The sequence below is a fragment of the Pelobates fuscus genome, chromosome 2 (genome assembly GCF_036172605.1).
Source record: "Pelobates fuscus isolate aPelFus1 chromosome 2, aPelFus1.pri, whole genome shotgun sequence".
NCBI lineage: Eukaryota > Metazoa > Chordata > Amphibia > Anura > Pelobatidae > Pelobates > Pelobates fuscus.
The window spans coordinates 341147768-341162619 of NC_086318.1; the positions used below are offsets into that span (position 1 = coordinate 341147768).

Here is a 14852-nt window from a genome sequence, read left to right on the forward strand (position 1 = left end):
TATCTTTTATCCATTCTGGGATGATAAATTCCATTTTTCATGCTCGGCTTCTAGCAATAATACAAAGATATAGAATCTATATCCTTATAATGTATACTCTATGAACGGAACCGACCATGTTCCCAGAGCTACGAGATATGCGAATCACAGTATTCACTGTAATATCGCTACACAGCCACCTCTGCATCAGGGAATTAACCCAGCACTGAGAGGGTTAACACAGGCTGTTACCGAGATAGATCAACATTGATATGGGATTGGCTAAAGGAGGCAGCTCATTTACATACCACCACGTGGGGGTGTTTGGCGCCGGAATGATCGGACCACCGGCTGTCTGATTGGACAAAGCTCAGAGGTTCAAGCTAGTGATTACACATAAAAGGAGACTATGGACTAGTCTCCAGTCAGCCCCTGACGAAGGTGCAAGACAGCACCGAAACGCGCGTCGGGCTCTTTGGGCTCTTTTCTCACGCACACATTTTGTTTCACCCGTAGCTATCTATCACCATGTGCAGGTAACCAACATTCTAAGTATGGTTCTGCACATGGAGGCACTTTAATCTAATTATCTCTTTCACCTCCTTTCTTTGTCTGGTCACTTTTGTATATTGGAGTCTACCCAGGTATCTCCTCTGGGGTGTATGGCAAGAATTTTCAAGCATGTTTAACCACTCTATAGCTATGATAACTACACAGAGGCTAGTAATTTTGCATAATAGCTAATAGATGTAGGTGGAGTTATATGCCACTGCAAATGCTGTATTTGGGCGTATGTTTGATCTAACCAGTTACCCGTAGCCGTAATATATTAGGCTCGGTTTGTACTGGCATCGACTAATAGCCACCCGGCATTTATCCATATATTAGACTCTTTAGTGACCTCTCTTGAATACCCGGGTCAGCTATCTGACAAATTACCTATGGTCCACACTCTAATCTACTGGACTTGACCATGCTAAATTGCCGATTAAAGTCAGTATCCAGTAGCAATTGTGAGAGTGATTAGGATATTAGGTAACTAGGGAACTAATGGAGGTGAGCCATTAAGGCTAGATAACACTGTGTGTTGGTGCATCTACCTATCCTATTTCAGAGTATAAGGTAGTTATTCTGTATATAGATCTACTTATTTATTTATTTATTTAATTATCTATTCATTTATTCATTGATTTATCTATCGATTTTCTCTCCAGGTATACTCGACTAGTCTGGTTCATTCCAGCCTCTTCGAGTATTATCTCTTTTGTTTTCAATGAGTAATGAGTAATATGTTTACCATATATTTTTTTAGGAGTATATAAGGGTTGTTGTCATTAGCTTGGCTAATATAGCTTGGTTGCTTCAAGTGTTGCGTCTAAGTGTGTGTGGTTGGAGATATTCTGGAGATAAACTGGAGGTAATCTGAGGTATTCAGGAGGATAAATAAAAAGTTAAGATTCGTTTGATTTAAATTATTCACCTCATTGGAATGGCAGACTTAGTTCAGTGTAATATTTGCTATGCATTTGTTTCACGTTCCACTTTTTGGAGGTTTGGTTGTTGTCTAATCTGTAGACAGTTCTCTATTTTGCGGCAGGAGATTGTATTTTTGAAGTCTGAGATTTGTACATTATCTGGTAAACAAAAAGGCTGTAACTGCTGCAAAGCCACTGCCGCAGAGATATAATAGGAATGGCAGATGGATCACTGTAGGATCTGGTAGACTTGGAGTTGTGGATAAAAGGCATATTGCACAGTCTGTTGCTCTACATAATTAATTTTCTGCACTTTCAGAGTGTAATGGTGTTATGGAGACAGGTACTGAGGCTAGTGGTGTTGTGGAGAGAGGCACTGAGGCTAGTGGTGTTGTGGAGAGAGGCACTGAGGCTAGTGGTGTTGTGGAGAGAGGCACTGAGGCTAGTGGTGTTGTGGAGAGAGGCACTGAGGCAAGTGGTGTTGTGGAGAGAGGAACTGAGGCTAGTGGTGTTGTGGAGAGAGGCACTGAGGCAAGTGGTGTTGTGGAGGGAGTCACTGAGGCTAGTGGTGTTGTGGAGAGAGGCTTGGAGACTATGGTGAGGCCTAATAGAAAGCAGTTGTTGTTGGGGGATTCCATCATAAGAGGTGTGGAGATGGACAATGGTGGTCTTGTGAGGTGTCTTCCCGGAGCTACTGCTCACAGAGACAGGAGACGTATATTGTTAAGCGAGCAAAGCAGGAAGGGGAATTGGATGTACTTGTCCATCAAGGGACAAATGACTTGGCTTGCAATGAGGTTTCAGAGGTTAAGGAAGTTTTTAGTGTTTTTGCCAATGATATTTGGCAGGTTGCTTCCACACTGTTATTCTCTGAAGTTCTGCCTGTGCATAACACTCAGAACGACAGGCGGATGCGTATTAGGGACTTTAACTTGTGGCTTGGTGAATGGTGTCGAGAGCAAGGATTTGGCTTTATTTCTCATGGTAGCTCTGTTTGGAATGGAAATAAACTGTACAAAAAAGATGGTTTGCATCTTTCTCAAAAGGGAACAAATGTTCTCAGTGAGCAGTTTAGAGGTTTTGCTAGGATGTATTTAAACTAGGAGTGGGGGGCAAAAGGGTGATAAAACATCAATCCAATTGTCCCCCAAAACAAGGACAGACGGTGCCTGTAGCAAGTGTGTTAAAAAATTATAAGCTTAGAGTCATGTCTACAAATGCTCGCAGTTTAGGGAATAAGATCCATGAACTTGTGGCAATAATGGCAACTGATAGTGTAGATTTAGTCGCTGTTACTGAGACATGGTATAATGAGAAAAATGACTGTGACATAGCAATACCAGGGTACTCTTTATATAGAAAAGACAGGGAAGGCAGGAAAGGGGGAGGGGTGGCCCTGTATGTGAAGGATAGCATAAAATCTAGCCTAATAAAAGTTAGTGAGGTGAACATAGAGTCCGTTTGGGTTACATTAGAATTTGGCAATCACACAGTAATTCGTGTAGGTGTGATTTATAGGCCCCCAGGACAAATTGAAGAGTTAGATAATCTACTAGTTGAGGAAATAGCTAAAATGACAATGAAGGGGGAAATTATCATCATGGGTGACTTTAATCTTCCTGATGTGAATTTGAAAACAAAAATAGCTGCTTGTGCCAGGAGCACACATATTCTAAACTCCCTACTGGGATTCTCTCTAAAACAAGTCGTTGAGGAGCCAACTCGTAAAGAGGCCATATTAGATTTAGTGTTAACAAATGGAGATTTGGTATCCGATATTACTGTAGGTGAAAGTTTAGGATCCAGTGATCATCAGTCAGTGTGGTTTAATATAAGAACAGTGACTGAGTCACACCACACAAAAACAAAAGTTTTAGACTTTACAAAAACAGACTTTTCTAAAATTAGAATATGTATAAAGGAGTCATTATCAGACTGGAGCAATTTAAATGGAGTCCAAGAGAAATTGTATTATTTAAAAGTTGCACTACTGAAGGCAACAGAAAATTGCATTAGGCTTGTCAGTAAAAGCAAAAAATTCAAGAAACCACTGTGGTACTCCACAGATGTGGCCAAAATAGTAAAAAAACTAAAAGTTAGCATTTAGTAATTATAAATCATAAATGTGAAAAGAAAAGTAAAACAAGGATTAGTTAGATTAAAAACAAAAGAAGGAAGGTATGTAGAAGAGGATAAAGGTCTAGCTGACTGCCTCAATGAATATATTTGTTTGGTATTTACAGATGAAAATGAAGGAGAGGGACCTCAGTTAAGAAAAAGGATAAATGAGTCATTAATTACACGTGAGTTTACAGAGGAAGAGGTTCTATTTCAACTGTCAAAAGTAAAGACAAATAAGTCAATGGGACCTAATGGAATACACCCAAAGCTATTAAAAGAGCTTAGTGGTGTACTAGCAAAACCATTAACAGATTTATTTAACCAATCATTGATAACAGGAGTAGTCCCAGAAGATTGGAAGTTGGCGAATGTTGTGCCCATTCACAAGAAAGGTAATAGGGAGGAGTCGGGCAACTATAGGCCAGTAAGTCTTACTTCAGTAGTGGGGAAAGTGATGGAAACCATGTTAAAGGATAGGATTGTTGAACATCTAACAACACATGGCTTTCTTTCAAGATCAGAGACAACATGGATTTACTTCAGGGAGATCATGCCAAACTAATCTTATAGATTTTTTTGATTGGGTAACTAAAATTATAGATCAGGGTGGTGCAGTAGACATTGCTTACCTAGATTTCAGTAAGGCTTTTGACACTGTTGCACATAGAAGGCTTATCAATAAACTGCAATCTTTAAGTTTGGATTCCAATATTGTTGAATGGGTGAGGCAGTGGCTGAATGACAGGCAACAGAGGGTTGTAGTCAATGGTGTATATTCCAAGCTTGGGCTTGTCACCAGTGGGGTACCTCAGGGATCTGTACTTGGACCCATTCTCTTTAATATTTTTATTAGTGATATTACAGAAGGTCTTGATGGTAAGGTATGTCTTTTTGCTGATGATACTAAGATATGTAACAGGGTTGATGTTCCAGGAGGGATAAGCCAAATGGCTAATGATTTAGGTAAACTAGAAAACTGGTCAGAGTTGGGGCAACTGACATTTAATGTGGATAAGTGCAAGATAATGCATCTTGGACGTAAAAACCCAAGGGCAGAGTACAGAATATTTGATAGAGTCCTAACCTCAACATCTGAGGAAAGGGATTTAGGGGTGATTATTTCTGATGACTTAAAGGTAGGCAGACAATGTAATAGAGCATCAGGAAATGCTAGCAGAATGCTTGGTTGTATAGGGAGAGGTATTAGCAGTGGAAAGAGGCTCATGCCATTGTACAGAACACTGGTGAGACCTCACTTGGAGTATTGTACGCAGTACTGGAGACCATATCTTCAGAAGGATATTGATACCTTAGAGAGAGTTCAGAGAAGGGCTACTAAACTGGTTCATGGATTGCAGGATAAAACTTACCAGGAAAGGTTAAAGGATCTTAACATGTATAGCTTGGAGGAAAGACGAGACAGGGGGGATATGATAGAAACCTTTAAATATATGAAGGGAATCAACACAGTAAAGGAGGAGACTATATTTAAAAGAAGAAAAACTACCACAACAAGAGGACATAGTCTTAAATTAGAGGGACAAAGGTTTAAAAATAATATCAGGAAGTATTACTTTACTGAGAGGGTAGTGGATGCATGGAATAGCCTTCCAGCTGAAGTGGTAGAGGTTAACACAGTGAAGGAGTTTAAGCATGCGTGGGATAGGCATAAGGCTATCCTAACTATAAGATAAGGCCAGGGACTAATGAAAGTATTTAGAAAATTTGGGCAGACTAGATGGGCCGAATGGTTCTTATCTGCCGTCACATTCTATGTTTCTATGTTTCTATGTTTCATATATGAGTTTACCATATTCTATCAATATATTAAGGTTGTTATTACTTACAGTGTCACCTAGCGCCCAATCTGTTTTTGTTTATATACTTTAGTATTTTATAAAAATTAAAAATGACTTTATATGGTTAATGACCCTTATGACTTACCAGTAACACTGCAGTTCATGTATATTATATCTTTCAAGACACTTAGCCAGTGGCTAGCTGAGTTTCATGGAAAATGTACTCAGTAAGATCTGTAGTGCTAAAGGTAAAACATTACTATTTGAGGTCACGACTAAACATTTCTATGTGCAGAGCATCAGACAAAGTTCTGGGGGACTGTGCTTTAATTTCATACCTGGATAAGACTACAGTGGAGAGCTTTCGGCAGGACAGAGAGTGAGGGTGGAACTCAAAGCATAGAGCTTGGGGAGGTTTATTAGTGTCAGGGTACCGGTAGTCTCTACCTCAGAGGAGGTGAGAGACTTAGACGTTTATCCTCCCAGAGGGGTTGTTTCTTCCGTTCCTCGCGGTTCTCTCGGCCATTTACAAGCAGACCGCGAGGGATCCACTTCCTTATATGACGCGACGCTCAGTAGTCGACGTCATGACGCCAACCCGGGTCGACCTGTCAGTCAAGTCCCGAGCACTAATCAGGACTCGTCGGGGGCGTGATTACCCTCTAGAATCAAGGTATAAAGTAAGGCTTTCGGCATCTGCTCATTGCCCTGTCGTGGTTCTAGCCTGTCTAGTCACTCAGTGCTCTTGTATTCTAGTTGTCTCTTTGGTTCTGACCCGGCTTGTTTGTACTACCCTGTTTATCTCTGTTACCCTTTGACTCGGCTTGTCTCTCGCTTACCTGTCCTCTCGTTCCCTCGACCTCGGCTTGTTCCTAGACCATTCTCTACTTACTCCTTACGTTAAGTCCGGCCATTCTAAGGTCCGGTATACGTACCTACCACCTGTTTGTACTCTGCGTGTTGGATCCCTGTCCCGATCCTGACATTACGACAGGGCCAATGGATCCTGCAGGTACAAACACTCAGGTTGGTCCTTCTGACTCTAGGTTCGACGCCATGGATCACAGAATGGACCAGATGGCTCTAGCACTACAGGCGTTACTATCTCGTTCTGGTAATCAACCAGAGGAGATGCGTAATACTTTTATCTCTCCTGTGAGTTCAGGTCTAGAGGTAGCCACTGTAGGTGCTTCTTCCCGTATCACTCCACCTGTACGTTATGGTGGTTCTCCAGAGAAGTGTCGTGGTTTCTTAAACCAAATAGGTATCCATTTCGAATTACAACCCCGCTCCTATCCTACAGATAGGGCGAAGGTTGGATTTATTATCACATTACTTGTTGAGAAAGCTTTGAGATGGGCCAATCCATTGTGGGAAAATGATAATCCGTTAGTATATAATTATAATGCCTTTGTAGCTGCTTTCAGAAGAACTTTTGACCCTCCAGGTAGAAAGGTCAATGCAGCTAGATTACTGTTGCGCCTTAGACAAGAAAACCGAACACTTGTGGATTATGCACTAGAGTTCAGGTCCTTGGCGGCAGAGGTTAAGTGGAATGAACAGGCTTATATAGATGTATTTTTAAACGGGTTATCAGACATAATCCTTGACGAGGTTGCTACTAGAGAGCTTCCTGAAAATTTGGAGGATTTAATTTCTTTTATTTCTCGCATTGACGAACGTTTAAGAGAGAGGCAGAACACTCGAGAGAGAAACCGTAGACCTTCCTTTAATCCCTTAAGGACCAAATGTCTGGAATAAAAGGGAATCATGACATGTCACACATGTCATGTGTCCTTAAGGGGTTAAACTAGCTCCTTCATTTCAAAGTTCTGAATCCACAACCTCACTTTTTCCAGAACCTATGCAGATAGGCAATACTCGCCTCTCAGAAGAGGAGAGACAGTACAGGAGAAGGGAGGGGTTGTGTATGTACTGTGGAGTCAGAGGTCATTTACGCCTAAATTGTCCTAATCGCTCGGGAAACGCTCGCACCTAAGTTTCTCTAGAGGACAGGCCTTGGGTGTTTCTATTTTGTCCTCTAATCTTCATTATAAAGATCACAGGCTTCTGCTACCCGTTTCTTTAACTTGGGAGAAGGGAGTACTAGAAACTATGGCATTGATAGATTCCGGAGCTGCTGAGAGCTTTATCGACCAAGTTTTTGTTACCAAACACGCTATCCCATCCCAGTTAAGGGAGACACCCTTGGCCGTTGAGGCCATAGATGGTAGACCTTTAGTTGAGCCTGTTATTTTCCGTGAAACCATACCCGTTAAATTAACTGTTGGTATCTTACACGAGGAAGACATATCTTTATTGCTTATTTCTTCTCCTTCTGTTCCCATAGTCCTGGGGTACCCTTGGTTAAAAAAACATAACCCTATTATTGATTGGGAATTAGGGGAGATAATCTCATGGGGTCAGGGTTGTCAGGACAGGTGCTTACGGACAGTGTCACCGCTTTGCGCAGTTAACACACCGATTAATTCTACCTACTCTACAGAGGTACAAATACCGCCCCTGTACCTGGATTTAAAGGCAGTATTTGACAAAAAGAATGCTGATACTTTACCTCCACACAGGTCTTTTGATTGTAAGATTAATCTACTACCTGGTACTATGCCCCCCAGGGGTAATATATATCCTTTGTCCACTAAAGAGAACTTAGTCTTAGAGGAGTATATTCGTGAGAACCTTGAAAAAGGATTCATTAGGAGATCCTCCTCTCCTGCCGGGGCTGGGTTTTTTTTTGTTAAAAAGAAGGATGGTACACTAAGACCTTGCATTGATTATCGAGGTTTGAACAAAATAACCATTAGAAATGCCTACCCAATTCCTTTGATTACCGAGCTCTTTGATCGTCTAAAAGGCTCCAAGATTTTCACCAAGTTAGATCTCAGAGGGTGTATAACTTGGTGAGAATTCAGCAGGGACACGAGTGGATGACGGCGTTCAATACCCGTTATGGGCACTATGAATACACAGTAATGCCTTTTGGCCTCTGTAATGCACCGGCAGTATTTCAGGACCTGATCAATGAAGTTCTTAGGGAATTTCAACATGACTGCGTTATTGTATATCTGGATGATATACTTATACACTCTAGAGAGATTGAGACTCACCACAGACAAGTCAGAAGGGTATTGCGCAAGCTTCTTCAACATGGCCTGTACTGCAAATTGGAGAAATGCAGCTTTGACCAATCCCAGATAAACTTTCTTGGTTATGTGATTTCTGGGGAAGGGTTTAAGATGGACCCGGATAAGCTCCAGTCCATTTTGGATTGGCCTTTACCCAGGGGCCTCAAGGCCATTCAGAGGTTTATTGGATTCTCCAACTATTATAGGCGCTTCATTAAGGGTTACTCTTCAATTATAGCTCCTATTACCAATATGACCAGACAGGGGGTTGACACTAAGAACTGGTCTACTGAAGCCCTTCTTGCCTTCAAAACATTCAAGGAACTGTTTGCTTCTGCACCAATTTTAGTTCACCCTGATACGACTCTGCCTTTCCTACTCGAGGTAGACGCCTCAGAGACAGGTATAGGTGCCATCCTGTCCCAAAGGTTAGGTGTGGATAAGCCCTTACATCCATGTGGTTTTTTTTCCAAGAAACTATCAGGCCCTGAGAGCAGATATGACATTGGTGACAGGGAACTACTAGCAGTTATCATGGCTTTAAAGGAGTGGAGACATTTATTGGAGGGCACCTTACATCCTGATACTATTTTGACAGACCACAAGAACCTGTCCTATATTGGGGAGGCCAAGCGCTTGTCCTCCAGGCAAGATCGTTGGTCTTTATTCCTCACGCATTTCAATTACGTGCTCACTTATAGACCTGGTTCTAAGAATTCTAAAGCCGATGCTTTGTCTCGACAATATGAACCTTCTGCGATATCTGAGCCGGTTTTGTCTTCTATAGTACCCAGGTGCAATATTATCGCCAACACGAGTCTTAAGATTCACTCTCCGTTGCTTGGTCAGATCATGAAGTTGCAGCATCTGGCGCCTAGACAGACTCCTGGGGCAAGGCATTTCGTTCCTCCTGAACTCCAACTGGAACTCTTACAGTGTTTTCACAACAGTAAGGCGGCTGGGCATCCGGGTATTCGCAAGACATGTTCCTTGATCTCTAAAGGCCTTCTTTACGGAAGGATATTAGGGATTTCATCGGAGCATGTGAGGTCTGTATGAAGACTAAGCAACCTCATACGCTTCCATGTGGGTTGTTACATCCCTTGAACATTCCAGAGAGACCATGGTCCTGTTCTACTTCATTGTAGATTTGCCTGTTTCTAAAAAACAGACTGTGATCCTCACGGTGGTTGATAGGTTTACTAAGATGGCTCATTTCGTGCCCTTAACTAAACTCCCGACTTCTCCTGAATTGGCGGAGATATTCGCGAGAGAGATTTTTCGCTTACATGGGATACCTTCCGAAATTGTTTCCGATAGAGGTTCCCAATTTGTTTCACGTTTTTGGAGATCCTTCTGTTCTCAACTAGGCATCAAATTGAATTTTTCTTCTGCCTATCACCCTCAGTCTAACGGAGCTGATGAACGTACCAATCAAAAGATTGAACAATATTTGCGTTGTTTTGTTTCTGAACACCAGGACGATTGGGTCGGTTTGATTCCTTGGGCGGAGTTTGCACACAATAATCTTGTTTGTGATTCTACTCGTTCCAGTCCCTTCTTCATGAATTATGGCTTTCATCCTTCCATTCTTCCCTCGGTTTCTCCTTCCCAAGGGGTACCGTCGGTTGATGTTCATGTTGCCAATTTGAGGAAGTTGTGGGATCAGACTCGACAAATTCTCCTACATAATTCCATGTTGTTCAAGAAACACGCTGATAAGCACAGAAGGGCGGCTCCGGTTTTTGTTCCAGGTGATAGGGTATGGTTGAGTACTAGAAACATTCGTTTGAAGGTTCCTTCTATGAAATTCGCTCCTCGTTACATTGGTCCTTACAGGGTTCTGACTCGAATTAACCCAGTTGCGTATCGCCTAGCTCTTCCAGCTGCCTTACGCATTCCTAACTCCTTTCATGTTTCTTTACTGAAACCGCTAGTCTGTAACAGATTTTCCTCCACTATATCCTCTCCTCGCTCTGTACAGGTTGAGGGTCAGGAGGAGTATGAAATCAACTCCATCATCGATTCTCGAATCTCCCGGGGAAAGTTACAATATCTTATTGACTGGAAGGGATATGGTCCTGAGGAGAGGACTTGGGTACCTCAGGAGGATGTACATGCTCCTCGCCTCCGCAGGGCTTTTCACTCCCGTTTTCCATCTCGTCCCGGTTCCTTCCGCCCGGTGGGCGTTTCTGAGAGGGGGGGTACTGTCAGGGTACCTGTAGTCTCTACCTCAGAGGAGGTGAGAGACTTAGACGTTTATCCTCCCAGAGGGGTTGTTTCTTCCGTTCCTCGCGGTTCTCTCGGCCATTTACAAGCCGACCGCGAGGGATCCACTTCCTTATATGACGCGACGCTCAGTAGTCGACGTCATGACGCCAACCCGGGTCGACCTGTCAGTCAAGTCCCGAGCACTAATCAGGACTCGTCGGGGGCGTGATTACCCTCTAGAATCAAGGTATAAAGTAAGGCTTTCGGCATCTGCTCATTGCCCTGTCGTGGTTCTAGCCTGTCTAGTCACTCAGTGCTCTTGTATTCTAGTTGTCTCTTTGGTTCTGACCCGGCTTGTTTGTACTACCCTGTTTATCTCTGTTACCCTTTGACTCGGCTTGTCTCTCGCTTACCTGTCCTCTCGTTCCCTCGACCTCGGCTTGTTCCTAGACCATTCTCTTCTTACTCCTTACGTTAAGTCCGGCCATTCTAAGGTCCGGTATACGTACCTACCACCTGTTTGTACTCTGCGTGTTGGATCCCTGTCCCGATCCTGACATTTAGAGACAACAGGGGAGAAAGTACAGGGATTGATTCAAAAGATGGTGGACAGCTGTCAGACACTATCTCTTCAATTTTGACACCGTGCAGCCCTATGTCATGACAAAGTTACCCCAACACGTAGAATACAACCCTTTTTAGAGAGAACGTATTACCGGACCTTAGAATGGCCGAGTTTAACGTGGTTAGCGAGAGAAGGGTCAAGAAATAGCCAAAGTTCAGGATAACGATAAGGAGTAGCCGAGACAGGAAACCAGAAAACAGGAAAAATGAGAAAATTACCTCAGTCAAGGATACCAGATACGCAGAATAGTCCAACCACAAGCCAAGTTAAAATACCAGTAAACACTATCAGGAAATACAATAGCAATAGAGGGAACAACAAGTGAACCACAATACGGCACTGAACAAAAGCAAAAGGAGCTCTATTTCTAGGGGAGAGTCTTTTGCTTTAAAACCACTCCCTCAAAATGTCAGGAGGCGTTGAATATTTATTTTAGATTTAATATTTTTTCGCAGCATTGCCGCTATGACATGGTCATGCATGCACCGCGTCATAAAAGTGGCATTATGAGAGCAGGCGGCATCCAACATGCCGTGCCAACGCCGGGAGGAGTTGGAAATCGAAATTCCACCACACGGGTGCGCAAGAGTAAGGTATCGTGACACCCTCATTTACAATGAAACACTGTGATATAAGCAATTTTCACAAAAGTACCCCTCTGTGATCAGACAAAGCTCTATTATTCTGTCCATTTTCTTCTCACACACAAAGTGTTTCAGTGACGTTGTTGTTTACACACTGTGACAGCTCCTACTTACAAGATTGCTGCAGTGTATACAACCTTCTCCACAAAGCAGCACTAGCACAAGGTTTAAACAATGCAGCAGGAATGGAGTCATAATGGAGGCTGCATCAGGGGAAGTGGAGTTCTTCAGTGGAAAGAATAGGTGGATGTCATACAGCTAATGTCATAGGATTAAATCTGATTTTCACACAACCAGAAATCTAGCCATGCTTTTGTTTTACTCTTACTAGCAGCAATAAGGGGGGAATGGAATGCAGTACTAATAATTTAAAGGAAATACACAACACTTTTGTTTAAACATACTCATCTAAAAGTTGTAAGTTTACACAAAAAAATGTTAAAAATCCCAACAGAAAAAAATAATCATATAGTTTATTATTATTTTTTTTAATTGCAACAAATATTTATGAGGCAATGACCCAGCTGGCCCTATGGACAAGCCTCCACTTCTGTGCACTGTCTAAGGATTTTTTAATCCCCCAAAACTTCTAAAAAGTATAATCGGATAAATTCAAAATAAAAATTGTGTAAATTTGGATAATTTAAACTTTTACGTTTGTCTGTAAAGCAATCTGTATGTGCTAGCTATGCATACCTTCAGTCAAATAAATGCTGTGCAAATATTCTTTTTCAAAAAGTGCTCAGTTTCGAAAGGCTAAGGAGGCCAAAAAGTTGTGTTGCTTTAATGCATTTGATAGAGTCAAATAACTGTCAGAAAATGGATATGCCACATTTCGGTTGCGTAACTTAGTTACAACTATCTCTGTACCAAATACTTGTTACTTCTGCCTATGTCATCGAATAGATCAAGAGAAGGCGATTATTAAATTCCTACCATGGACATTACAGTTTGGCCAATAGAACCTGTCAGTTTAAATTGCATCCCTCTGCATTGTAAACTCACCAGTAAAAGTGCTCTTCAACCATTTTTGTGACAGCCCTGGATACAGCTCTTTCATGAGGATTGAGATTTTTGTTTAAATTAACCCCAAGTTTTTCTTCCAAAAAATCAATAATGAATTCGGTGCCAGACACTCGTTTGTGGTTATATTCTATCCAGGGCATTTTCCCCTGAGGTGACAGCTTCCCATCAAAGTAATTCTGAAATACAAGTAGTAAACAAAGTCAGCAGGCCAATGGGAAAAAGCTGTGTGAACTGTATTTATTACTTTACATTTATTGTCCATGGCAATTTTCATTCGTTAGTAGTAAAACTGTCATCAAAAGCACATTAATAATAACATTATTATATGCTAAATTTATTCCATTCTCATCTCAATAAAAAAATTAATTGCCAAAAAAAAGAATTATTGTGCTGAAAATCCTTCACTCCAGAGTCTATATATTAGACATTTTATCCACAACATATATTGCGATTAACAAGTCACCATCAAAAGATTACCTGGCAACATTTTACTTTCAGTCTTGGTCAAATCTTAACAAACAATCCACAAAATGGCTGAAATAATACCTAGTAGTTACCTTTTGGTGTAGGCTGGAATAATTGCTTGTCAATCATATTATGGACAGTGGACATTGCTTTGTTACCGCCATCATGATTGCCCACCCTGGCTGTAAACCCCTAGCTCCCAGATGACCCACACATTTTAGTTACCTTTTCTATATACCACACAGAAAAAAAGAGAGAAAAGAAAGGCTGAAATGATGCACTTTGATGTGGAGGTGATGAATTATATTGAATTACAGACTAGATGGGCCAAGATATCCAAACAACATATGAAAAGATTAAATTAGGTAAACCAAATATGAATATTGTTTTTATAGATTAGAACTGTTAATGGTATATATAAATACATTTCGCTCTTTAGAGGAGATGCCCCATTAAAGTGTGCTACCAAACTCCCATAAAATATACAGATCAAATGAAAAAATAAAACGTAGAATCATATTTAAGCAGAATACTTTTGCTCAAATTCAATTTGATGTGGAATGTCTGTGCCCATTTGCGGTAAGGTCTTGCACCAGCGTTTTCTGGCTATAAAGGACATGCCTAAGGCAAGACCAGTGGCATACATATAATATAATGAATAAGAAAATAGTGAATAAAGTGATAAAATATGTTTAAATTAATTTTACCCTTCAAATAGAATTGAGCCATGAAAAGAAGCTATTTGCCTAACTTTTTAGAACGGGCATATTTTGTCATTAGACACACAGCTGACCAGTAGCAGTGCACTCAGATCTCTACCTCTTGAAGATTAGAATAATGAACGCATTGCCAAATGCCTGTGAAAGGAGGTTGTGGCATTTGTTGTCAAGACATCAAAATTATGATGACATCAGAATCCACAATCTGTTAATGTCCAGGCAAAGACTTACTTATAGCTGATTTACTCAGGAGGCTTTGCCAGCCAAATGCAAAGTAAGAAGCACTTTAAGATAGAGGAAATATCAATATGCTTGGGTATTTTATCAAAGGGTGAAAATCAATACAGCCAAGCACAGAAAAGTACAAAACAATGTGAATCTTAAAATACATCATGTTACAAGGTTTATCAAAAGGTAAACAATATATTACCGTAAAGGTATCTGCTTATTCCCACATGAGAAATGAGCAACATGGAAAAAGTTTTATCAGTGGATAAGCTGTAATATGTGAAGATCTGAGAAATGACATTATGATCAGGCTTTATTCTGTATATAGGCACTAAGAGCATAGAAAATGTGTGTGCTGGCCTGGAATAAATTGGAAGGTAAGAGTGGTTAAATAGAAATGTAGTTTATGTTGGACTT

General features: G+C 41.1%; 1 protein-coding gene across 3 annotated transcripts in view; it reads right to left on the reverse strand.

Annotated features, from left to right (window-relative positions):
* Positions 1-14852, reverse strand: part of FAXC (failed axon connections homolog, metaxin like GST domain containing) — an 87668-nt gene that overhangs the window by 42798 nt on the left and 30018 nt on the right. For all 3 annotated transcript variants that reach the window (XM_063441329.1, XM_063441330.1, XM_063441328.1), the window contains exon 3: positions 13003-13199. In XM_063441329.1, coding sequence (XP_063297399.1) covers positions 13003-13199 — 197 coding nt within the window. The remainder of the gene's footprint in view (positions 1-13002; positions 13200-14852) is intronic.